General features: G+C 53.7%; 1 protein-coding gene and 1 non-coding gene across 4 annotated transcripts; both read left to right on the forward strand.

Annotated features, from left to right (window-relative positions):
* Positions 1–13,575: 13,575 nt before the first annotated feature.
* On the forward strand, positions 13,576–22,238 carry EIF5 (eukaryotic translation initiation factor 5). Of its 3 annotated transcripts, XM_045823006.1 has the most exons (13): positions 13,576–13,733; positions 13,868–14,068; positions 14,938–15,217; positions 15,326–15,407; positions 15,862–16,034; positions 16,358–16,469; positions 17,182–17,327; positions 17,561–17,719; positions 18,041–18,202; positions 18,530–18,694; positions 19,568–19,702; positions 20,255–20,347; positions 22,004–22,238. In XM_045823006.1, exons 3-12 carry the CDS (start codon positions 15,146–15,148, stop codon positions 20,342–20,344), a joined length of 1,296 nt encoding a protein of 431 aa, XP_045678962.1. In that variant the 5' UTR covers positions 13,576–13,733; positions 13,868–14,068; positions 14,938–15,145; the 3' UTR covers positions 20,345–20,347; positions 22,004–22,238. The 3 variants fall into 3 exon arrangements, with proteins under 3 accessions (XP_045678962.1, XP_045678961.1, XP_045678964.1); XM_045823005.1 differs by lacking the exon at positions 22,004–22,238 and having other exon boundaries at positions 20,255–21,118; XM_045823008.1 differs by lacking the exons at positions 13,576–13,733; positions 13,868–14,068; positions 22,004–22,238 and adding an exon at positions 14,388–14,533 and having other exon boundaries at positions 20,255–21,118.
* LOC123809036 lies at positions 16,724–16,847 on the forward strand. Its single transcript, XR_006783912.1, has one exon. It is a non-coding gene; the product is annotated as a small nucleolar RNA SNORA28 (small nucleolar RNA).
* Positions 22,239–25,788: the final 3,550 nt, after the last annotated feature.

A 25,788-nucleotide genomic window follows, 5' to 3' on the forward strand; every position in this document is an offset into this window, starting at 1 on the left:
CGGGACCAGCCCATCCCGGCTTCAGCGGCGAAGGCCCCGCGTCGCAGGCCAAGGGGGCGGCTGGCTGCTCCTTCCGGGCCAGGGGTGTCCAACCCGCGGCCCGTGGGCCACAACGCGGCCCAACACAAAATCGTAAATTTACTGAAAGCATTATGAGCTTTATTGTGATTACGTGTCACAGTGTATTTAATGTGTGGCCCAAGACAACTCTTCTTCCTCCAGTGCGGCCCGGAGACCCCCAAAGGTGGGACACCCCTGCCTCTGGGCCCTACTCACCTGCCTTAGTTCAGGCTGCTGTAACGAGTACCACTTACGAGCAACAGGAGTTCGTTCTGCGCGGTTCTGGAGATGGGCCCTCCGAGGTCAAGGCCCTGGCACACTTGGTGTCCGGTGAAGCCCCTTCCTGGTTCACGGGCAGCTGTCCTGTCACTGGGTCCCCACGTGGCGGAACGGGGAAGGGAAACGGGGTTCCTTTTACAAGCCCCCCACCCCGCCCCGGCTTGCAGACTGCCCGCCACCCTCTCCCTGTGTCCTCACACGGTCGTCCCTCTGTGCACGTCTCTGTCCCAATCTCCTCCCATGAGGACACCAGTGACACTGGGTCTGGGCCCACCCTGGTGACCTCTTGCTAACCTGATTACCTCTGTCAACAGCCGTTCTCCAAATAAGGTCCCACTCTGAGATACTGGGGGTGGGGGCTTCAACCTGTTCGCTGCGGGTGGGAGGGGTCACAGTTCAGCCCACATCGCAGATGCCGAAAGCTTAGATCAGACCAAGCACACACAGTCTGGGACACTGGGGGTCTCAGAGCCTGGGAGACCCAAATGGAGCCCAACAGGACCCTGAAGGCAGGACCCCTGGCTGTGGCACCCCGTCTCCCAAAACCACTGCAGAGACACCCAGCCAGACTCAAACAAAGCCTCGGCGGGAGCTGCCGATGGGGTGTGTGCAGGCCAGAGGTGCTGCAGGTGCACCCACGCCACCCGGGCACCTACAGCCTCCCCCACCCGTGGGCAGGAGAACCCTCCCAGGAGCGGCCCGAGCTGCCTTCCCATGAGGGGCAAGAGGTTCCAGCGCTCAGGCCAACACCCGGAGAGAGGCAGCAGCCGCAGGGAGCAGAGGTCCCACGGGTGGGCTCACGGCTCACGCCCCTCTGTCCCCCACGAAGCCACCGCTGTCCGCGCTGCCAGCTTCATTCAGCAAACACTGTTCCTGTGAGCAGCTGACCCAGATTCTCAGCTTGAACCAGGACGTTGCCCAGGCAGGCGAGTGTGTACAGGGGTGAATTCAGAGGTTGCTCCAAAGCACAAAAGCGTGAAAGCAAACTTGGGCCGCTGTCTCCTTCAGGACGGTGGTGCCAGCACCACCCCGAGGCCACAGCCCCAGGGGGGACCCCACCGTGAGTCACAGGCCTTGTCCCACCTTCCCCAGCTGGACGCTGACTTGCGGAACCGCTGCAGAAAGCTCTGTGTTTTAAACTTTAATTAACCTACATTCCTTCTTCGATCTCGTGACCTGATTTTCCATCCTCTCTCTGCTGGAACCTACTTGCCAGCAATAGAATCGCTTTCCGTTTTAACCCCAGCACCCTTCAGATAGGGCTTGACCCCCAGAGCAAAGGATGTGGGCATGAGGAGCGGAGAGGAACCAACAACAAACGCACCAGTCAGGGTCACTCTTCCCCTTGACCTTTGCCTCTGGAATCATGGAGGTGGAGTGAGGGGACAGGCCCAGGCCAGTCGTGCCCAGGAAAGTGTGTCAACGTCGAAGATGCAGACCCCCAGCCGCAGGGAGAACAGAGGCCCGGGGTCCCTGCTGCTGAATCTTGGATCCCCCCTTCCCCAGGCTGCCGCTCCCAGCCAGGAGCCTACTGCCGGAGGGAGGAAGGCAGGCGCCATCCTGGGTTCCCGGCTGCTCTGCGGGCCAGTTCTGGCTGGAGGATTCGACGATGGCCACGCCAGACCTTCCTTCCGCGGCCCCGCCTCTGGGGTGCTGCCCGTCTTCCCTCAGGGTCACACCCGAATGACCCCTCTGTCCCAGCGATTCCTGCCCTCGGCACCTCCCTCCGCACCTTTCCTCCCACGGCCGTTTCCCCTCACTGAAACATCTGATCTCCCGGGGACCCACACTGACACAGAGACCAGCTGCCTCGCCCCCAACACCCCCGCTGCCCACCGTGCCCCTCACCTGGACATTGCGAAGGCCTCGTGCCCCCGCAGCCTGTCCTCCAGACTGACACCCCCACTCCCGCCCGCTCCACAGTAAAGCCAAAGCGCTCACACCGCCGCCTCTGCCCGGCCTTGCCCACGCCCCCGCCACGCGCCGCACTCCGGCCTCACTGGCCTCCCCCCCGCCCCCCCCCCGCCCCCGGGCGCCGCAGCTCCCTCCTCCCCACACTCGCCCCAGGCCTGCCAGCGGGGCCCACACCCACGCGCCCCCTGCAGTCCTGTACCTCCTCTCCCGGGGAGGTCAGCCCCGCCTGCTCCCCACGCGGGCTCCCCACGCATCACCCTGCTCTGCTTTCTCCCGCGGCGACCAGCACCTGGAGCAGAAGCGAGAACCGGCGCATGGGTTAGACCGCGTGGTTCGAGGCCGGGCTCCCCGACCAGGCCCAGTGCAGGACGTCCTCCGCTCCGCTCACCAGCCGCGTCCCGAGCAGCAGGGGGCGCTGCGCTCAGCGGCCGGCGAGAGGGAGCCGGTGAGCGCGCGCGAGGCTGAGGCAGCCAGTCTGCACCCCTGCACTCGGGACTTCGAAGGGAGAAAGTAGAGGGAGAGGAAGAAATAGCAACATAAAACTTCCCAGAATGCAAGAGTCCTTGCTTGTCTTACACCGACTCCGACAGGGGCCAAACAAAATAAAACAACAGTAAAATGAATGTTATCCAGAGTGCATGAAGAACTTGTGAAAAGTAGGCCCTGGCTGGCATGGCTCAGTGGATTGAGCGCCGGCCGCGAACCAAAGCATCGCAGGGTCGATTCCCAGGCAGGGCACATGCCTGGGTTGCAGGCCACAGCCCCCAGCAACCACACATTGATGTTTCTCTCTCTCTCTCTCTCTCTTTCTCTTTCTCCCTCCCTCCCCTCTCTAAAAATAAATAAATAAAATCTTTAAAATGCTTTTGAAAAAAAAACTAAAAAAAAAAACTTGCGAAAAGTAATAGACAGAAACCCGAGGGTCTGCAGGGGGACCTCACGCCCCACCGCACACCACTGATTGCCGCGAGCAGCTGTCTCTGCTCTGTCACTCCAGAGGGAAGGAGGATCCTCTCCTCCCCCGGCAACCACTCAGCCAATGAGACGCCTCGACACTTCCAGCTCCCAGTTTCCTCCAATGGGCTCTCGGTTCACAACAGCCCTCGGCACCCGTCTTTGCTCTATAAAAGTACGCTCCTCTCCTTTGTTCTTGGGCCTTGCGCGCCCTGCACCACCGGGCCTGTGTGCCCTGTTACGTTTCTTTGTTGCTCCAGAACAACCCATTTTGCTGGAGAAATATCAAGCTATTTTTAAAAAAGATTTTATTTATTTATTTTTAGACAGCAGGGGAAGGAGAGAGGGAGAGAAGCATCAGTGTGTGGTTGCCTCTGGCATGCCCCCTACTGGGGACCCAGCCCATAACCCAGGCATGTGCCCTGACTGGGAATCAAACTCAAGACCTTCTGGTTCACAGGCTGGCGCTCAGTCCACTGAGCCACACAGTAGCCAGGGCTCTAGCTATTTCTTTAAGGCCAACAAACTCTTGAAACTCAGTGAGAAAACAAACACCACAGTTTTTGAAATGGTCAACAAATTTAAATAGACACATCTCCAGAGAAGTTACACAAATGGCATAGAAGCGTATGAAAAGACGGACAAAAGTCCTTCGTTCTTAAGGAAATGCACACTGAAGTCACAATAAGGTACCAGTCTACACTTACTAGAATCGCCACAGTTGACAGACTAGGATGGTTTCCCAGCGTTCGGGCTGAAGAGGCCCGTGGACTTGGGCATGGGGCCAGAGGCAGAGCCGCTGAGTGGGTCCCCCCCCGACCCCCCGTCCAATGGGCCAAGCCGGCGGGTCTCACACGTGGCTACCCCAGTCAAATCCGGTGAAACCTGACCTCTGAGCACATTGCCTGGAGAAGTGCCCTCTGAGAGCAGGGCACGGTGGTCTCCCTGGGGGGAGACACAGCACAGTCTCGCGTACTGTCAGCGGCCAGAGAGGGGCTGCATGTGCAGGAAAATGAATATGCCACTAGTGGGGGTGTGGGAGAATGTGCAGGGCCCCCCAGATCATGCAGGGAGGGCCCTGAAGGCATCTCACTCCTGTCCTCCTCCAAAAAGGGGGGGCCAAGCACAGACCCAGCTACAGGGGCTACACTCATTCCCAGCCTGCCCGTTCATGGCCTTGGGTCAGAGGTCTCCGAAAATGACCTAATTTTCAGATAAAACCCCATCTTTCTCAAGGTCTGTGAACTCTCAGAGAAAGCCAGAAGAACCAGAGATATGAACACGTTCACAACCAGATTCCTCTGGGGTTTTACTATAAAGAAGCAGATACAGCCCTGGCCAGGTAGCTCAGTTGGCTAGAGCATCGTCCCAGTGCACCACCGTTGTGGGTTCAATCCCCAGTCAGGGCACATACAAGAATCAACCAATGAGCCCTGGCTGGTGCAGCTCAGTGGACTGAGTGCCGGCCTGTGAGCCAAAGGGTCGCTGGTTGACTCCCAGTCAGGGCACATTCCTGGGCTGTGGCCAGGTCCGCAGTAGGGGGGCATGTGAGAGGCAACCACACAGTGATGTTTCTCTTCCTCTCTTTCTCCCTCCCTTCCCTCTATCTAAGAATAAATAATAAAATCTTTAAAAAAAGAATCAACCAATAAATGCATCAATAAGTGAACAAATTGATGTTTCTTTCTCTCTCTCTCTAAACTCACTCAATAGATATAAAAAAGAAAGAAAATGTAAATAATTGCAGTTTTAAAAAGCTACTAGGCACATAGTAGTCACATCAAAATTTCTGCTCAACACTGAGTGTTGGGAAGTGGCAGCTATTATTGAAATAGGAAAGTACTAGGGGCTGACTTGATCCGGATAGTAAGATTAAATTCCACAAGTTTATCTATGCTAAAAAAATATTCAAATCCAAACTTGGAATGATAGCTGTGGGGGAAACGTCTCTAGACAGTGGTGAGGCAGGAGAGAGACCAGAAATGGGCCTGAGACCTGGATCCCAGACTGGTCCTGCCCCCTTCCTGCCAGCGGGGGGTTGGGCCGGAAAGGCCGCTAGCGGCCCTCCCAGACCTCAGTCTCTCTCCTCCTGGAGCAGAAATTGCAAGCGATTGGCCCTGGGCCAGACACAACCCCGTCACGTCTCCTACGGCCTGCACGGAGTTGCTATTCTGTCTTTTTTTTATTACATTGAATGCAAATGTCTTCACAGCAGGGCTCTCCAGTTTGCCGCAGACCCCACCGTGCCTCACTGCCTCATACTCTGCTCCCACCTGCCTGGCCCCTGAAGGGTTCGGGTTTACAGCGCTTGCTCTACAAGGCTAAGGAATTTCTGACCCGGCACTTGATCCCATTGCCACTCAAACGCTAAAGACGGGTGGTTTCAGTTTCCTTTGGCCTCCACTTGTGCTGCTGAGTGAACCTCACGTCCCGAAATCCGTGTTTCCCCTTTGGCGACCCCATAGACTTACCGTTCCTGGTTTACAGAGCAATATTGGCTCAAAATGCTAAAAAGACCAGCTCCAAGTCACCGAGTCAGTGTCACAGAGCTATGAATATATTTGCCAAAAACGTTTTCACTTGGAAAATACAGAGAAGCACAAGACAGGAAACAAGCGCCCTGGCCGAGTGCCTCAGTGGGTTAGAGCATCGTCCCGATACGCCCAGGTTGCGGGTTCGAGCCCCGGTCAGAGCACAGACAAGTGTCAACCAATGAGCGCATCAGCAAGTGCAACAACAAATCGATGTTTCACTCCCTCTCTCTAAAATCCTTCCTTTCTCTCTCTAAAATCAATAGACAAAAACTAAAACAAAGAAAGAGGAAACACGTTTCATAGAAATACATAAGTGACAGAAATATTTATGATGTACATCATATTGACCTCAGGAATGTGAATTTTTATATATCTACTATCATTTTTGATATATTTACATATAGTCACTTGGGTTATTGCAGGGTTTTATTCTTTCTGGTGGTAAAATATACATAACATAAAACTTACCATTTTAACCATTTTTGAATGATTTTTAGGGAGAGAGAGGAAGGGAGAGAGAGAAGAAAACACACTGAGCTGTTGTTCTGCTTCTTTATGCATGCACGGGCTTGTCCTGGTACGCGCCCTGACCGGGTCGACCCTGCCGGCGTGGTGTGTCGTACGACACTCCGACCAACTGAGCCGCCCTGCCAGGGCCCATTTTAAACTTTTTTTTTTTTTTTAAATGCACGCTTCAGTGGCCTTGGGGCGTAGACATCGCTGTGAAACCGTCACCACCATGCATCTACAGGTGGGTAAGTCCATCTTCCCAAACTGAAACCCTGTCCCCACCACACACGGACGCCCCCGCCCCTCCCCCAGCCCCGGACACCGACTTCTCCGCTTCCGGCCTCCAGGACTCTGCCGGTCCAGCAACTGCGCGCAAGTGGACTCCCGCAGCGCTTGTCCCTTCGCGGCTGGCTTCTCTCACAGAGCGAGCTGGAGGGGCCTCGAAGACATCACGCTCAGGGAAGGAAGCCAGTTGTACGGCTTTAAGTTCTGCCTGTGGTTTCAAGGCAGCGAAAGTGTGTGTTCAAAGTAGCCAACATCTTGTAAATATCTAGCAAGAGAATGTGGCGTGCGAGTGACCAGGCCGCGAGACTTCGTTCTGCACGGAAGCCGCCAACGCAGAGCGGCCTCTGGGAGCTGCGCAAAACGAGGAGCTCCGCGCGCTGACTCGGGCGCGCAGGCCCGGCGCGCGCTCAGGGCGGCGGAGCTCGGCTTCCCCAGCGCAGCTGCACGGAACCACACGGCGCGCAGCTCGAAGGGGGCGGGGACTGCACAGGGGAAAGTCTGACCCGGCCCTGGCTGGCGTGGCTCAGCGGATTGAGTGCCGACCTGTGAACCAAAGGGCCGCTGGTTCGATTCCCAGGCAGCACACTTGCCGGAGTTGTGGGCGGGGTCCCCCAGTAGGGGGCGTGAGAGTCAACCACACGCTGATGTTTCTCTCCCTCTCTTTCTCCCTCCCTTCCCTTCTCTAAAAATAAACACATAAATAAAGTCTTAAAAAAAATCTCTCACCTAATTTAAGGAAACTCAGAATGAATCCATCCTTTCGCCCAGAGCTCTCCGTTGCAAAACTGTATCTGGTGTTAACTGTGTCTACTTCGATCAGCCCCACAAAACAAAGGGCGTCCGGAGCGTGTGGTTTCTGGACGGCTCCTGGTCTACCGAGACTGGCAGAGCTAGAGGACACTGCCGGAAGCACGGACTAAGTCTTGGCTGAGTGGGAGTTTGGAGAGGGCCCCCTGCGGGTCGGGCCTGCGATCAGACCTGTTACGCATCACGCCCGAAGCCCCCGCACGTACCCTGCCTGGCGGGTCGGCAGGGCAGCACAGGCAGCCTGGCCCACCTCAGGGGGAGGCAGGGAGGGCAGTAAATGCAGTTTCTTAACAGTGGGCGGCCAAGGTAAGGGCTGGCTCCCCGAAGTCCCTGTCGCACACGGCGGGGGGGGGGGGGGGGAGAACGCCTGATGGAAGGGGCAGCCGCTTCCTGAGCTTCCCCAGCGCGCACGTGCACGGCCCTGCATGCCGCCACACACCACTCCGCTCCGCTCCGTGGGGGACTCCGGCCAGGCTGGGCGCCTCCTGTACTGGGGGGGGAGCTTTTCGGGGGTCTGAGCGGATTGGTGCACAGGGATTGTGGAGGCCACCACCGAACCCGCTCACTGTACGCACCCCACAACTGAGACTCCTCACTGGGGCTCTTGCTGACAGTCTCGTCTCCCCGAGTGGACATATTTTACATTTTGGGTTGTTCGAGGGTTTTGTTTTTGTTTTTTGAAATGTCTGCTGTGAGTTCAACTGCATCCCCGGGAAAGTGGTGAAGGAAGCCTTCTCTAGAAACCGTGCCTTTGGGGAGGTGAGCTGAGATGACGTCACACCGGCCTGGGGAGCAGGGCGGGCCCCTACGCCCACTGTGCTGGCGTTCTCCCGAGGAGAGCAGAGAAGAGACACAGAGACAGGGAGCACTCGCAGGAGAACCCACTCGAAGGCCAGACGCAGGGAGGGGGTCACGGGACTGGGGGGCAGAGCTCGGCGAGCCCACGAGCCTGAGGATCCAGAGCCAGGAAGGAGGCCGGCCGTGCCAACACCTTGATTTTGAACTCCTGGCCTCCAGCACTAGAAGAGAATAAACCTCTATTGTTTCAGACCAGGCGTTGGTGATACTTTGTTGGACGAGCCACAGGAAACTGATACAATGTCTTCAACGTTAAATTCCCTAGAGCTGGCGGAGGGCTCCGGGAGCATGTGTTCCCTGAGTGAACCGACAGGCGAGCAGGTGAGTGAAGAGCAGCCCAGAGTGGAGGTGGGCGGCGGCCAGGTGACTAAGCACGCAGGTGTGGGTGTGCTCGCAGACCTGGACGGGGTGGAGGTGGGGTACAGCAGCTCGCGTCTGTGACCACTCACCCCCACCCCAGGTTCTGGATGACGAGAGCCTTTCTCCTGGAAGAGCTACCTCCTGGGGACATGTCCCCGAGTGCCAGGGCCTCCGATTTCCTGAGAAACCAGACGTTCAGATCTGTAGGCGAAATCTCCCAGGTCCTTAAATCTTGGCTCACAGAAGAGATAAGGGTGTGAGCAGACGCAGCACGTCCGATGGCCAGTGAGCGTCTCTGGTGTCCAGCTCAGGCCCGGCGGCTGGTTGATGGAAATCGGTGGCAAAGGGAAATGTGTCTTCAGCCCTGGACCCTGCCTCCTCCCGGATGTGCCTGGAAAAGGGACCAGAGCCACCCAGACCCCGCTGGAGGAAGAGAGGCGGAGTTCTCGAACCCGGAAGAGCCCAGCGGGACAGCCAGGCCCTCCACGGTGGCAGGACACCTGACCCGGACCTGGAGACAAACCCTCTCTGTGAGCCACAGTTCCCCCACCCATGGGAGGAGGGGGACAACGTGCACTCTCGCCACCTCCCTGAGGTCAGGACGCCAATGAGAGGACAACGGTGACAGGCCTTTGGCCCAGCGCAGTGTCATTGAGACCATTACCATAATTCTAACAGGCAAGGTCAGCACAATGTAGAGTCTCCGACAGACAGTGCCACCACGACACCACTAGGCCTGGGTCCCCCACAGGGGCGTGGTCACTGGGACCTTGACTTTGCTTCTCGCTCATTTTCATTCGCAGACTGCCGGAACGAAGGCCCCTGGAACATCTCGGAAGGAAGCTCCTGAGACTGTGGTGAAGGCAGAGAGGGATCTGGGTCCCAAAGCCAGGGGCCCCTGGCTTGAAGGCCAAGCACAGTCCTGGGACCAGCAGCAGCTGGGTCACCTGGGATCTATCAGCAAAAGAAAGGAAGAAGGAAAGGAAGAAAGGAAGGAAGGAAAGAAAGGAAAGGAGGGAGGGAGGAAGGAAAGAAGGAAGGAAGGAAGGGAGGGAGGGAGGGAGGGAGGAGAGAGGAAGGTGGGAGGAGGGAGGGAGTGAGGGAGGGAGAGAGGGAGGGAGAGAGGGAGGGAGGGAGAGAGAGAGGAGAGAGGGAGGGTGGGAGGAGAGAGGGAGGGAGGGAGGGAGGGAGGGAGGGGCGAGCCCAGGACGCAGCCACAGGTGTCTGGACTCCACACGCGCCCCTGATGGAGGCACTGCCCAGAGTGGCAGCTGGCCCAGCCGAGGAGGTGACAAGCCCAGCTTCCTGGCGCTGTGCTCCAGCCCAGCCCACAGCCCGCCAGCGATCAGCAATCAGTGGGCTTGCTGCCCGCCGCGCAGACACTTCCTGTGGGTGAGGAAACGTGGGGCAGGGGTTGGGGACGTGAGAAGATGCTCTTTCGTAAAGGTCTGCCAATGGCCGTCCCGACAGGAGCGGGAGTCCCAGCGTCCGGCCACACCTCACCTCTTCCGCCCTCTCGTGTGCACATGGGTCTACCGGGGCGGCTCGCTGCGTGGGACTAATGTCGCTTGAGTCACGCAGGGGAGGGCCCGGCTCGGCAGCCACACGCCCGGCTTCCCTGAAGAAAGGACCTGAGGCCAGCCCGGAGCGGGCAGCACGGGCGCTGTCCTGGACTGGGTGTTGCCATGGCTCCCGTGTGACCCGCACGGCCCCTCCAGGAAGAGGGCCTGCTCCCCCGTCCTCCACGCGGCTCCACCGCTTGTTTCTCTTCCCTGGAAGGCTGAGAGGCGCAGTTTGGTCGCAACTGTACGTGATGGAGGAGGAAGGTGGGGTGCGTCCCCAGTAACATCTCGGTAGGAGGCTTCACCGCTCCCCCAGAGGCCTCTGCGCCTGCCTCTGTCCCCTGCGAAGCCGAAGGACCCGAGTCTCTTCCAAAGTTCGGACTCCTTTGTTCTCAAGGGCAAGTCCCCAGCCTGCATGTGCAGCCTCATGCGGAAGGCGGACAAGGAAACAGGCAACTGCAGTCAAGTTCCACGGACGCCAGTGGAGTGTGGGGGGGGGGGTCATGAAGGTGGGGAGACACCCTGCCCAGAGAGAGGCTCGGAGATGCCCTGGAGGGGGCACGCCCTGGAGGGGTGTCCACCAGGCATGTTTACGTGCGGCCTCTCTGGGCAGGGCCTGTGTGGTAGGTGGGGCCTGGATCCTCGCCGCCTAGCAGTTCAGTGGTGTTTACTGACACGGGTGCGGGTGCGCTAGATTACGACGGTGCAGGACACGAACCCTCAACGAGCCCACGCCTGCTCCCACCTCTGTGCACGCCAGATAGCCTCCGGTTCCCTCCCAGCACCTTCCAGTGTCTGCGCTGCGCACCCGCCGAGACAGGCTGGAGAGACAAGAAAAACACGGCTCATCCCTGTAGCTCCTCCTCAAGGACGGGAGCCAGGGACTTACGTGGCTAACAATGCGCAGCTTTGTTTTTTACACTACCTTTTAAAAATATATATTTTTATTTATTTATTTATTTATTTTAGATAGAGGGGAAGGGAGGGGGAAAGAAAGGGAGAAAAACATCAATGTGTGGTTGCCTCTCACACACACCCCCTCCCCACACTGGGGATCTGACCCACAACCTGGGCATGTACCCTGACTAGGAATTGAACTGGCGACCCTTTGGTTTGCAGGCTGGCTCTCAACCCACTGAGCCACACCAGCCAGGGCATACTGTGCAGCTGTGAAACACAGTGAAGGTTAGAGAAAGCTGAGAGAGAAGTGTCATAGAGGGAGGCCAGCCGGACAACCACAGGGCCCGTCACAGAGGACAATGCTTGGTCCCCCAGTGGCCCGCATCTCAAGCACAAGAGCCTCCACCCACACAGACTTGATGTTGCTCAAGGCGGCTACTTCACGCTAAACAGACTCACAGACACCCATGGGTAAACAACCGTATAGCACTAATCTACCTTTTCGGCTGCTGTTTATGTCTGCTGTCCAGGGCACGCACTCAAACGCGTAATTCAGGAACTCCTTCCCGAAGGATTTCATAAGCACCGCGTGCTCATTACTTAGCAAACTTCGAGCACCTGACTGGAGGAAATAATGCAGCCAAGTGAGGCGGAGAACCCAGAAAAGGCAGGTGGAATTGTGCAATGAACTTGGCGTCAAAGCTGGAGTTCAAACGCTGTCCACCATTTATCAGGCGGGTGACTCTGGGACAATTACTTAACCTTCCTGAGTCTCTTTAACCTTGAAAATGGGTTTGACAACACCCCTTCACATGGCTGTTATTAAGTGAGACTGCCTACGGAAATTGCCTCGTTTGTGTTTATATTCATCCGGAGAGGTTCTGGCACGTGGGGTTAAGACTTTGGGATCACACAGGCCCGGGTGTAAGGTCTAGCTCTGTCCCTTCGCAGGTACGTGATCTTGGGCAAAATGCTTGATTTTAAAATTTTTAAAAGATTTTATATGTTTTTAGAGAGAGGGAGAGGGAGAAAGAGAGGGAGAGAAACATCAATGTGTGGTTGACTTTCATGTGCCCCCCCGGGGACCTGGCCCACAACCCAGGCGTGTGCCCTGGCTGGGAATCCAACGGACAACCTTTTGGTTCAAAGGCCAGAACTCAATACATTGAGCCACACAAGCCAGGGCAGTACAAACTTTTAAGATAAAATTAAATATGGGGCCACTAACCATACCAAAAAAAAAAAAATTACTCACTTTCTATTTGGTTATTTAAAACCTTGACTGAGGAGGCAGGCCTCTTACCTCAGACTAGTTTCATGCTCTATTTTCCAACAGAGTTTCTAAAATAATGTCATTTGCATGCGGTCATGCAAAAACTTAACTTGTTTCAATACTGCTAAGTCATGCTCAGAGGTGAACGGGAAGCAACGCCGCTGGGACCCTCCTTTGCAGCTCGCCGGCCCGACCCGACCCTGACCTCCGCCCCGCTCCCTGGGACTCGAGGCCCTTCTCTCAATTCTAGACCTCCCTTTCACTTACTCTCGCCATCCACGCTGCCAACCTGAACATGGTTTTTAAAGCTTATCAATCATGGAAGAGTAATCTTGAACTTAATAAACCACTCTATCTTTGCATTCTCATCTCCTTGCGGACTGCACTGGTCTACGGCAGCGGGCAGCCCCTTTCCCACCTCACGCTGCCCTCCGCAGTCCTGCTATTTTATCGAGACTTGGGCACCCTGGACACGAGGCCAGCGGCTCCGTTATCCTGCTCTTGTTTCCCAGTCGAGCGTGTTTTCCAATTTCAGGATGGACTGTTGACTTTTTACTGTCGCAACGGGAACCTTTTACACAAAAGTGTTTAACGAACGGGAGTTTCAGGAATCACGAGAACCGAAATAGGAGGCTCTTTCTAAATCGCTCTCATTTTCAGGTGAATAAATGGAAACACTTGCTTTGGGTTATGCTTTGCCCATAAATCACAACTTATAAACTGGTGAAGCGACTGTAGGAACGATCATCCCACGTAATAAGGCGTGTGGGCAAGGCTCCGGGCAAGAAGCGGGAAGGGCGGGTGGGCGAGCCGGTCTCCCAAACACCCAGTTAGGGGCACTGGGCAGGTCACGGTCGCCGCGGCCGCGCAGACCCGAGCCCGGAAGGTTAAAGGGCCTCCAGCCTTCACCCAGTCTGTGCCCAGGCCTAGGGGGTGGGCAGATAAAACTTCCCGTAGAGCGGACAACCCCAGGGGACGGAAAGGAGAGGGCTAAGCGCCCCCAGACAGGGCTGCGCATCCACCGCGGGGAGAAGTCGGGCGCCACGGGGCCGGCACAGGCCAACGGGGAAGGCAGCCAACCGCCATCTTCCCCCGGCCGGCCAAACCTACAAAGCGCGGCCGCGCCGCCCCCGACTCCGGGGCGCTTCCTCTCTCGCGAGGCCGCGGAGGCCTCTGGGAAACGCGGGGGTGGGGAGGGCAGGTGAAGGAAGCTGGGACCCGGGTCTGGGGGCCGGCCGAGGCGGCGAGCGAAGCCTCGGGAAGCAGAAGGGGCGGGGAAAGGTGCGATTGACGCGGGGCGGGGGCCAATGACGGGCGAGCTCGGGAGGGCCTCCCTCCAATGGGCTGTGCTGCCTGGCGCGGGGGGCGGGCACCGGGGTCGAGGGTAGCTTGAGCGCGGCGGCGGCGTTGTTCAGTCAGAGCGAGAACATTCCAGAGGTGAGTCCGGTGGCGAGCTGGCGGCCCCGCGCCCCCTCCCCAGCCCTCCCCGCCCCCTCGACCCCCGCGGGCCGCTGGCTGGCGGGGAAGGCGCCCCGACGCCCGCGGCTCACGGCGCCGTCTCTCCGCGCCAGGTCGCCAGGCCCCGGGCGCTGAAGGGTGTGGACCCCGGACGTCGCTGGGACAGCCCCTCCCCGCTGCTCGGCGGCGCCTGCCCGGCCGCTGCTCGCTGCGCTTCTCCGCCGCCCCTCCTCGGACTCGGGTTCGCACGCGCCTCACTTCATCCCAGTCCCGGGCGAGCAGCGTTGGGTTTATGTCTTTATTTGACGAAAACGGTGAGTCGCGGGCGGAGCGGGCCGGCGGGGAGATGGCGGCCGCACAAGATGGCGGCGCGCCGCGTGACCCGGCGCGTGTGGCGCAGTTCGGGCGGGCGGGCGGCGGGCGCCCCCTCCGCGGGCCCGCGTCCCCTCCGCGCCCCGCCCCGCCCCGCGGGAGCGCGCCGCGCGGCCGGGGCCCGGCCTCCGTGCTGCATTTGTGAGTCATGGTGCGGGGCGGGGCGGCGGCCGGTTTCGATTCCCCGGCCCCGCGCGGCCGCGGCCCAGCCCCCGCGGAGGTCGCGCTGGCGCTCGGGCGGGCGGGCGGGCCGCGGCCCGGCCCCCCTGCCGCCCGGGAGAGGCCTCGCCGGGGCGGGGCTCCGCGGCGTCCGGCTCGCGGCCGCGGAGGTCCAGCGACTCTCCGAGCGGAGCGGAGCGGGAGCGGGGCCGCGCAGGGCGCGCCGGTGCTGGGGCCGCAGGTCCGAGGTGCGGTGGGGCTGTGTGTTCGGAGTAGGCACCGGGGCGGCGGGAGCGGGCTGTGAGGAGCAGGCTCCGCGTCCCAGAACGACGGCCGCGGGGGAGGGGCGCCCCGGAACTCGGCGCCGGCTTTGGGGGACGGGGTTCTGGGCTCCTTCCCCCTCGCGGTGGGCGTCGGGCCGCCGGGTGGGTTCGCTTTGCGGCGGCCGAGCGGCGCGGGGACTTCTCGGCGTGGCGTTTCGGTGCCGGGCTCGCCGGAACCCCGCGGGGCCGTCTCCGTGGCTGCGGGGGCCGGTGTCAGAAAGGCCGGTGTCCGCGGGCACGCGGGCGTGGCGACGCGAGCGGACTCGGGGGTGTCCCGCCGGGGCCGAGCTAAATGGGGGGCGTGTGTGTTCTCTCCCCGTCTCTTTCAGAGCTGTTGCGCAGCCATTGGTACCTGTATTGGGGAAACATAGCGTACAAGCAAGGAGCTTACAGCCTCAGTGGCGAAAACTTTTTCATGTCAGAGACCGAGAACTCTTGCAGTCGTTTATGTCATCCCTTCTTCTCCAGACAGAAGATACCAAAAAGTTGCAATCAAAGAGCTCTTCATCTTATTGATAAAGCCACTAATAAGCCAAAATGTCTGTCAACGTCAACCGCAGCGTGTCAGACCAGTTCTATCGCTACAAGATGCCCCGTCTGATTGCCAAGGTAACCGCACGTCTTCATTGCAGCGGCAGGTCCTAGGTCGTCTTCGTGGATTTGTGAAAGATTGCCTCTCGGGTAGACAGTGCAAAAATAAATTCTTATTTCCTTTAGGTTGAGGGCAAAGGAAATGGAATCAAGACAGTTATAGTCAACATGGTTGACGTTGCAAAGGCGCTTAATCGGCCTCCAACGTGTAAGTAACGCCTCTTGGAGCAGGGCAGCGTGTTGGCGCAGTCATGCCCATCTGGGGGTCTTGTGGGTTGTGAGCTGCTTAGCCTGAGGGTCAGGTGAGACCTTGGGTTTCGAACCAGCCGATGCACTAGTTGCAGGCAGCACCGAAATTTACCCAGGCAACCCTCTTGAATCTTTTCTCACCTGAGGATATGTTTCTGTTGAAAGTAGAGAGAGAGGAAGGGAGAGAGAGAAACATCCGTTGGTTGCTCTTGTATGTGCTCTGACTGGCAATCAAACCCCAACTCTTTCCTGGTGCTGGTGCATGGGATGGCGCTCCAACCCACCAAGCCACCTGGCCAGGGCCCGGCAACACATTTTTACTGTCCCTGCCCGGTCGTATAGAGGATGTTAATTATATAAACACATCTGGGTAGATGAAGATTAATTTGGTTAACTGTGGTCTTCCTAAACAGATCCCACCAAATATTTTGGTTGTGAGCTGGGAGCACAGACCCAGTTTGATGTTAAGAATGACCGTTACATTGTCAATGGATCTCATGAGGCGAATAAGCTGCAAGACATGTTGGATGGTTTCATCAAGAAATTCGTTCTCTGTCCTGAGTGTGAGAACCCTGAAACGGAGCTGGTGAGTGCCTTGGAGGTTTTTGTCAGCAGCGGAAGAAACTGAAGAAACAAACCTGTTTCTGGGATCAGTCGTCCTTGATAGCCCAAGTAGTGTTCTTAACAAGGCAGAGCAGACTTCATTGGAAATAAAGATTTTGAAGATGTTTAGATACTTTTTTTTTGGTAGTAGATCACTGGAGAAATGCTTTTGTGTGTTAAGCTGGTGTTTTAGTTAGATGTCTTCTGTTGGTCATTTTCACATTTGTTCCTTGCAGAATTTTTATCATTTATTATGGATGACATACTTCTTTCTTTTTTCTTTTTTTTTTTTTTTTTACTTGGCAGCATGTCAATCCAAAGAAGCAAACGATAGGTAATTCTTGTAAAGCCTGTGGTTACCGGGGCATGCTCGACACACACCATAAACTCTGCACATTCATTCTCAAAAACCCGCCGGGTAAGTCTTCGTGGTGAACTTCTACGATCTTTCCATAGGGCAGCTGATTTTTGGAAATGGAGTGGAAGTTTCGTTGTTGCTGTAATACGAATATAAGGGATTTATCATCTCTTGTCATGTTTTAGTGAAGGTGTGTGTGTGTCTTCTTAGGATGAGTTCACATTGTGGGGGGTCGTCACAAAGGCTCTTCTGGAATACTGCTTTGTAAACGGGGGTGCTTAGCTCCTTAAGGCTAAGGCACTTGAGAGCATCGCAAGCAACACTCTGTGGCAGATGATCAAAACTGTCTGGCACAATTTGAGCTTGCTACAGCAACAGAGTCTAACCTATTCCGGCTCTCTCCTCCATGAGACAAGCCGTTATACAGACTTAGACAGTGTTGCAGCTGCCAGTTAAAGGGCAGTTGAGCTGTGTCCTTCGTTCAAGTTCATGAGTGATAGAAGAGGGTCATGAATGCCAGCCTTCACTGTTGGGTCTTCTGAGTCATCTTTTCATCTTACTCTTAACCAAAGTTAATACCATTAATGTTTGGGATCTCCCATTCTTAACCTAAGTTTCTTCTGTGAGGTACAGTGGATGAATTTGGTCTGTGAATTCTCTTGAAATTTTAGGTAGCTAGGTGTTTGTGGTTTTCTGAGAGGGGGGTTTTAAATGTTCACAACTGGAAAAAACAAGCTGGGGTACTAAACTTCCCTCTTTTGTTTCCCTATAGAGAATAGTGATAGTGCTGCAGGAAAGAAGGAAAAGGAAAAGAAAAATAGGAAAGGCAAAGACAAGGAAAACGGCTCCGTGTCCACCAGTGAGACGCCGCCACCGCCGCCGCCACCGAGTGAGATGAGTCCCCCTCCACACGCTGATGTGAGTGCAGGGTCGGTGGGTGGTGTGGGAGGCGTCGGGGCTGTGTAACGTGTATTTGGTTACAGTGAGCAGAAACACTGAAACAGCATCTTGGGTTGCAGGTGCGAGCGATTCAATTTAGGTGACTCCAACTTAATGGAAAATGCACTTGATGTCATTTACTTGACTAGAAATGAGAATCATTTTTTACGTTTTTAAGGCTTTTCACCAAGCATCTCTGCCCTTGTAAACAGGAGGAAGAAGAGGATGATGACTGGGGGGAGGACACAACTGAGGAAGCGCAGAGACGCAGGATGGATGAAATCAGTGACCACGCAAAAGTTCTGACACTCAGTGATGATTTGGAAAGGACTATTGAAGAGCGGGTCAACATCCTGTTTGATTTTGTCAAGGTAAACATTTGCTTCAACAGCGGTGATCAATATACTCAACCTCAGTCTAAGCTCAGGTGTTTGTTAGACATTTATTACTTCGAGCAGGTAGTTGGCAAGTAACTTTTTCATGCTGTCTTTTGAGTATTTGAATGCAAGGCTTCCTTTTACTTTTTGTTTGTTCAAATACAGTTTCCATACAGTACTTTGGGCAGTTGTCGATCATTTGGAAGTCTTAGAACTGTCAAGATGGGGGAAATAATCGTGAGGGTGGGGAACTAACAGGTATGTCCACAGCAAAATGTGACTCCATTTCACTGAAATGCTTCCTTTTATTTGCAGAAAAAGAAAGAAGAGGGCATTATTGACTCCTGTGACAAAGAAATTGTTGCTGAAGCAGAAAGACTAGATGTGAAAGCTATGGGCCCTCTTGTTTTGACAGAAGTTCTTTTTAATGAGAAGATTAGAGAACAGATTAAGAAATACAGGCGCCATTTCCTACGAGTAAGAAATTTTAGATTCATAAATGAGATTACAGCTATGTGACTTTGGAAACATTGCTCTACCCTCTCTCACCCATTTGTTCTTTGTCATCCTGAAAACGGAGGTAACGGGCGTACCTTGCAAGCATGGCAGAATGTGAAGACTGCACGTGGTCTCTCACAGATAAAGTGATGCTGAGCTCTTTGTGTGTTGGCCTTTTTGAACCATTTTTGTGGGGCCATAACTTTAAGGAACAACCCTAAGGCATTGAAAATAGATGCGTATGAGAATTGTCAGCTTAGGATATCTGTACAAGCTTGGTAACACGGAGATAAAATCTCTTTGCAGTTTTGTCACAACAACAAAAAAGCTCAGCGGTACCTGCTTCATGGTCTGGAGTGTGTGGTGGCGATGCACCAAGCTCAGCTCGTCTCCAAGATCCCACATATCTTAAAGGAGATGTACGACGCGGACCTGTTGGAGGAGGAGGTCATCATCAGCTGGTCGGAGAAGGTGGGAAGTACATAAACGGCTCTTCAAGATCAAAAGATTTGGGGGGTGTTTTGTTTTGTTTTTTGGAGTAAGTAATTTAATAGGTACTCTCTCTCTACACAAAAGCACAGTTGTTCACTGGCTGGTGTGGCTCACTGGATTGAGTTCAGGTCATGGACCAAAAGATCACAGGTTCAATTCTGCATCAGCACATGGTCCTGGGTTGTGGGCCAGGTCCCTAGTTGGGGGGCATGTGAGAGGCAATTGATGTTTTTCTCCCTTCCCCTCTTTCAGAATAAGCAAATAAAACCTTTTTTAAAAAGCACACAGTTGCTCTGGCTGGTGTGGCTCAGTGGATTGAGCACAGGCCTGTGAACCAAAGGGTCACCAGTTTGATTCCCAGTCAGGGCACATGCCTGGGTTGCAGGCCAGGTATCACACAAAACAGTTGATGTGCCTGACCAATGTAACTTGTAGGGGATTTCCCACCATGGCTGGCAGCTTGCTAGTAATAACAAGAAACTATGCAGACTCTTTGATAATTTTTTTGTTAAATGGAAGTATTCTGGTGAGGATACAAGGTTATGATATGGCAGCCCCTGGCTGGTGTGGCTCAATGGACTGAGAACTGGCCTGCAGTGACAGTTCAATTCCCAGTCAGGGCACATGCCTGGGTTATGGGCCAGGTTCCCAGCTGGGTACATGTGAGCGGCAACCCACAGATGTTTCTTTCTCACATCAGTGTTTCCCTCTTTCTCAAAAAAAAAAACAACTTTAAAAAAAAAATTATGGTATGGTCCAGTTGTCTCAAAGAGCTCAGTTTGAGCAGCTGTACAAAGAACTGAAATTATTTTTTAATTCTTTAAACTAAAAATGGTTTCTTATGCTTTTTAGGCCTCAAAGAAATATGTCTCAAAAGAACTTGCCAAAGAGATTCGTGTCAAAGCAGAACCATTTATAAAGTGGTTGAAGGAAGCAGAGGAGGAATCCTCTGGTGGTGAAGAAGAAGATGAAGATGAGAACATTGAGGTAAGCACTGAGGAAAGGGTTAGATTTAGTGCGAGTGATGGGTGCTTGAGAATGGCCAGCCTAGGCGATTCAGGCAGTAAAACACTGTCTTGATGATTTGGAAGATGGTCCTTAATATTATAAAGGGTAGTGAAAATCACATCCCCATACATGATTCCAAATAAATGTCTGAATTTCTAATGTAAGCTTTATTTAAATGATTCAGGGTACATACAGAGGTGCTAGTGGTCTATAAAAATTAACAACATAGCTCTTAAACAGAAAAGAGGGTTTTTGGGAGGGGAAAAAAAAAAGCAACGGCTGCATCTAAATGATTTTTTACTTGAGGGGTTGTTTTTAATTTAAAAAGTTGACTGATTTTCCGGGTGAGGGACATTGATTTCTTGTTCCACTTAATGTGCCCTGACCAGGAATCAAACCCCCACAACCTTGGTGTATTGGGACAAACGCTGTACCCAACTGCACTACCCTGCCAGGGCTAATTTTCCTTCCTTGTTTACCACTGACATGAAGGTGTACATGCAACTTAAAAAATTTTTTTGCTGTTGTCAGGTGGTGTATTCGAAGACTGCCAATGTGCCGAAAGTTGAAGCTGTGAAGTCTGATAACAAGGACGATGACATTGATATTGATGCCATTTAAGGGGTGGGTGTAGCCCAGCTTAACTGTAATGCTGAGAATCTTTCTGCATCATCAGCCAGAAGTGCAACATGTATGTGCAAAAGCTTAAAAGGCTTAACATCATGCTACACTTTCTGCTAAAAAACGTATTGCTGTGAGTGGTCTGTAATTAAGCCCAACAAGATATCTCGGGAGTCCATACACATATCAGTGAGCAGACGTAGTTCGCTTATTTATAGCATGTTTCTTTTTGAAAAATTAGTGGTGGACACATTTGGATCACATTTATACAGTTATAAAAATATTTGATTTCGGTCATTCTTAAAATTTTTTGGCTCTGAATGACTTAAGCTGAAATAATTAGCTCCTTTAAAAAGCATTGTACTATCATTTAACTGGATAGAACTCTTGGGGCCTGTTAGAAACTGCTAGGTGCTGAGGCGGCGAAGAGGTCTTTAGCAGAATGTAAACATACACTTACTTGTAATTATCTTATTCAGCCATTAAGAAATACAGGACTTTCCTATGTCTTATCTCTAGTCCCTCAGATTGGCATCTGGTAATGTACATTCTTACCTGCCAGGGTGGACAGTGGGACGCCTTTATCTTACTGAGAGAGAGAAAGGACCCAAGTGTCCTACAAAGAATTTTAAGAGCAGGTTTTAAAACTTGAAATTTTTTTTTCCTTTGGGTTTGCATACACTTGCCCCAAATTGTAGTCTTTGAAGTCGTGTGCATTGCAAGTTGGATGAGCCAGGGGAATTACTACATTAATAAATAAGTGTTTTATGTGTATGTGGCTGTTGCTTTGTGCTGAGAGAAAGTTCTCAGCTTTGGGATATGATTAAATAGTAAATGCTATGATTTTATTTGGGGGAAGAAGGAAAAGGTGCACTTAATCCCTAGCAAAAAACATAATTTTTCAGCTTTCATGCTTAACGGTTTAAATTACAATTTCAAAGTGTTTAGACATATTGTGTGTTTTGTTCAGTGTGGGTTTTCCCTGATACTGGGGCTTATTCTTTAATGTCTTCTACATTTGAACACGTAGGTTTTGGTTGCTATCTTGCCGAAATAAGTGTTTCTATGTCTCAAACTTTATTATTATTATTATTATTTTGCAAAATGTCTTATTTAAAAAGAAAACTAAAATTGTACTTCTAAGTCAGCCTATAGTTTGGTGGGAGACTTGGGGTGTCTTCTGTTTCACATTGAATATAATCAGACACTCATGAAGTCTTGGTGATGGCCACTGAATACAGGTGACTAGGGCTTTGGCCCTGCCCGTCCTGGGCTTTAGATTTACAAATAACTTCCTTTTGAATTCTGCCCAATTAGTTGATCTGAACCTACATGTTATGGGTTCTGGCCATATCTGAGAAATCATTTTCAAAGTAAAAAATTGTTGCATTTATTCCTTTTTATTAAAAGTGCACTGTGGAAATCAAGAACCATAGGGGGTTAGTTTTAATTTGGGGCACAGGCTTACATCATTCACCTCTGTTTGTGATCCATTTCAGATTATAATGAGACCTTAACAAATGTATGTAAAAATGTTTTCACATTGAAATTATACAAACATTTGATATAATAAAACCTTGTTAGCTTGGTATTTTAAGAATTAAAATTTAGTGATTTTACTAGAGAGGTATGAATTGATCTCCGGCTGCCTGTTGACAGGTTTGGATGAGAGTGAAGCAGAAGCCGAAGCCGGAAACCTGGAAGGAATGTGCTCTGTCACACCAAAGAAAAGAGGTTTCTGCACCCTCTCATCTCACCTAGGTTTCAGACTGTTTGCCACGGGCCAGTTTGCTTTCATTGTTTGAAATTCTACAGGAGATGCTGGTGGCCTGGGTCAAGTTTTGTTCAATATACAGTGTCAAGCTAATGAGGTCATGTTACAGAAGTTGATTTCCTTTTTAAGGAAACAATGTTCAGGGCTTCTAAACACTAAAGAAAATTTTGACTTAGACCTGTGTTCAGTCTGGTGCCAAATTTCCAATAGATTTAAGTCCACATAAGAATTTTATTCACAGAGGCTATCCTAATAGAGTAATCCTTCACTTTGCTCTATTCAACTGTCTTAAAATTTCCTGTTTCAAACAGCTACATTACTTGATTAAAACAATGTTAAAATTATATTTTGTCTCTGCTTTAATGTTACAATTAACCTAAGTTTTCCTAAGATATTAGAGTATTGAAGTCGGCCCTGTTTTGTAGCTGCTGCTTTGGGTTTGTGTTGAACTTTGCCTTCTGCAGTTGCCCACCCTACTCACAAAACATGTTGCTTATTACCTGGGGTCAGTGGTGTTTCCACGTCTGTGTTGCTATTCTGCAACTTGAATTGATTGTAGACTACAAAGGTCTGCCTTAATCTGATTTTATGGAAACTATGGGTGCTTACTAGGGAATTCAGGCATCATGTACATACACACAAGCATACCTGAGAGAGATGGCGGGTGTGGTTCCAGACCACCCTAATAAAGTGCGTTGTAATCATTTTGCCGGTCGACGGTATTGCCTTCAATTTGTAACAAAGATAACACCTGTGAAGCATGGTAAAGACAAGGTCTCCCTGTAGTTATGCAACTGGATACAGCATGTATCTGTAGTTGAAAAAAGGGAGGGAAATGAGGAAGATTGCCTTCTAAGCAAGTCTTTTCTGGAGTAGATGAACTTAGAAGGTACCACTTTGGGTTCTAAAGGTTTGAAGGAAGAAAAGGGTCCTCTAATCCAGTGCTCCTGACCTTGGGGTGTGTGGGTGTTGCCCTCCCCCTGCTGTTAACTGCAGCGCACCAAGCACTGGCTTATAGCCGTCCACCCGGAGGTCACTCCAGAGTGAAAGCTGACTTCCCTGGAGAGGAGCACATCTGGAAGGGTATTCTGCTGGAGTCGACATAAAACAAACCACAGGTGAGACTTTGAAGTTCTGTACAACTCTGCAACCAATTCTTACGCAGTGAATTCCTGATTGCTGCAGTGTGCTCTGCCGATGTTCAAGCGTAGTCCAGAAAGGCCCAGGTAGCCCAGTCTGCACTGTGGTCAGACTCGGGCCCGTCTGACCACTCCAGAGCTTCAGGAGCTCCCTGCCAGGAACCCTTGCACGTTTGTCCAACTATGATGTGGTGTCTGCCGTTTTTCCCGAGAGGAAGGACAGTTTCCTCTGTCCCCGGTACTGGCCCTGCCTGGACTCGAGAGCACGCAGGTGACTGGCCAGTGGTCTGGCTGGCTTGTGGGCGGCCCCCAGGGTCTGACCTGTTGTGAGCCTCGGTGCACAGGATTGTGGGGGCATGTGCTCTCTGCGGTGGGGCTCCGTGCCCCCCCTTTGGCTGCTGGCCAACAAAGAGGTCTCAAGGAACCTCACCCGGCTCACTGCCAGGAACTCAGACCGTTCCTGTGTGCTAGGGTGGGGGAGTGACAGCTGCAGAGAAGTTGAGTCTTCCTCAGGATGTGGGCCGTGGGTTACGGCACTGGGATCTCAGAGCAGAGGGCAGGCTCTGAGTTGCCCTGGTGCCTGCTCTGTGGTCGTCCACCCAGTGAGTGCTCTTGAAGGGAAACTGAGCCGGGCTCTGGCTAGAGCCTCCCCGTGAAACTGGAAGACTCTTCCAGGCCTGCCCGACAGGCATGGTAACCCTGTGTGCAACTAAACCTGATGCTGCCAGTTCTGTCGGGACGGGCAGGCAGCGTGCTGGGGCCCCCGGCCCTCCGGAGCAGGGGTCAGGCTTGACGGGGGCAGCAGGCAGCTTAAAGGAACACGCTCTTTTGCCTAGGGAACAGTTTCAGGGTGGCACAGTTCATGCTTCATGCAACCCTGACCTAATGTGCCAGAGCTGGTTGGCATGAGCAACGCTCATGCAGTAATAACCAGGCCAGGGAAGGAGCCAAAGACAGGCAGTGATCCTTCCTGGGGTATCGGCAGCAAATAGCATTCAGGTTAGTGGCCGGCCCTGCCTTTTCCTCCTGCAGTGGAGTGGGCTGCAGAGGTACACCAGCGCCCTGAGGCCGTGAGCTGGTACTGGAGACGTTCTGTCTCCAGGTGAAATGCACTGATGGGTGTGCGAGGCCAGTGGGCACGGTGGGGCCGAGTCTGGTTCCAGGGTCCCAGTGCACAGGGGAGGCAGGCTTCCAAAGCACCCCGTGTGGCTGGTGGTACAGGGATTTGGTAACACTACATGGAGAAGAAAAGCCCAGAGGAGACTGGACTGGCCCAAGGTCAACAGCACACCCACGTGGGAGCCGGACCCCATGGCTTCCGCCTGAGTTAACATTTGGTCCTCCTGTGGCACTCGGAAGACCCGTCCGATCCCTGCCTGGGACGTGGGGTAGCAGCTTCCCCGCGTGTCCTTGGGGGGAAGCTGCGGCTGAGGGGGCGGGAGTCATGTGAAACAACTGTTGTCAGACAGACCAGGTCCCAGAGGAGTGGGGCATGCACGCCGCCCCCCCCATCTCGTACCCTGACCTGCTGGTGTTCCATAGTCTTCAGGTGGGCTTGCAGTTGCCCTTTGTCCCCACCCTGCAGGGGACCCCAGACCAGAGCAGGCACAGGTGGAGGGGTGGAACTGTAAAGGGCAGAAGTAACTGGGGACTTGGAGGGCAGCTTTATGAAAGAGGCAGCACTTCAAATGATGAACTGGGCTTTGCCTCAGGGCGGGGGCGTGAGGCGGGAGGGGACACGTCTGTAAATGAACCCACTAGTTGAGTGCAGTGGGCAGTGGGGCAGAGGCGGCAGGGCCTCATCTCGGCCTGAGGCCTGTGGACTGCATCAGACTTGAGCTGCAGGAACGGTCGCATTCACATTGCCCTGCTGTGTGGGAGGCTGGGGAGGAGGAGTGGGGGCTGTGCCCTGACTGACAGCAGCTGTACTGAGGGCCACACCGGTCGGACAAGGATGCCCTTCAGCCTGGAAAGGTTAGGGCCCCCAGGCAGGGTTGGCTGCTCTGAGGGTGCAGTGTTCTGGACCGGAGGGATGAGCAAGCTCCTTGTCCTGTATCTCTTGGTTTTGGGTGAAGGCCAGCACCCAGGAGGGTGTCTGGAGGTTCAGGGCCCGAGGAGACACGCACAGTGTTGTCGTTCTGGGCTCCGGACCAGGGACAGCCTGCTGTAATTTTGGGGTTGGGGATGCAAACTGAAAGCAAGCATCCGGTGTGACACCGGCCTCACCTGTTAGGTGCTTCTGATGATGAAAAGGAACCCTAAGTTGTGGAGCCGGTTGGAGGAGGGAGATGGCAGCCTGGCCCTGGAAGGACCTGAGTGTGCCCCGTGCAGCCTGTGGACACAGAGCGCCACCCGGGCTCCAGGAATGTGGGCCGAAAGCCTCCCTGCAGGGGCGCTGCTCACCTGTCTGCTGCTCTGTGGGTCCTGCTTCCCACTGCCCAGACGCCGCCTGGCCTGGCCCGCCATGACCACACGTGACCTGGGGACTTGAGTTTCCTGGGGCTGCGCCCATCAAGCCTCTTCCCGCTTCC

This window comes from Phyllostomus hastatus, unplaced genomic scaffold, assembly GCF_019186645.2.
Source record: "Phyllostomus hastatus isolate PE091 unplaced genomic scaffold, TTU_PhHast_1.1 phas_scaffold_501, whole genome shotgun sequence".
In the NCBI taxonomy this organism is placed as follows: Eukaryota; Metazoa; Chordata; class Mammalia; order Chiroptera; family Phyllostomidae; genus Phyllostomus; species Phyllostomus hastatus.

What these genes read in the sequence shown, in the direction of transcription:
- EIF5 (XM_045823006.1), top strand. Translation starts at nt 15,146, where the DNA reads ATGTCTGTCAACGTCAACCGCAGCGTGTCAGACCAGTTCTATCGCTAC. An exon ending in AGAACCCTGAAACGGAGCTG is followed by an intron (nt 16,035 to 16,357) that starts GTGAGTGCCTTG and finishes TTTACTTGGCAG; the next exon opens with CATGTCAATCCAAAGAAGCA. An exon ending in GTCCCCCTCCACACGCTGAT is followed by an intron (nt 17,328 to 17,560) that starts GTGAGTGCAGGG and finishes CCTTGTAAACAG; the next exon opens with GAGGAAGAAGAGGATGATGA.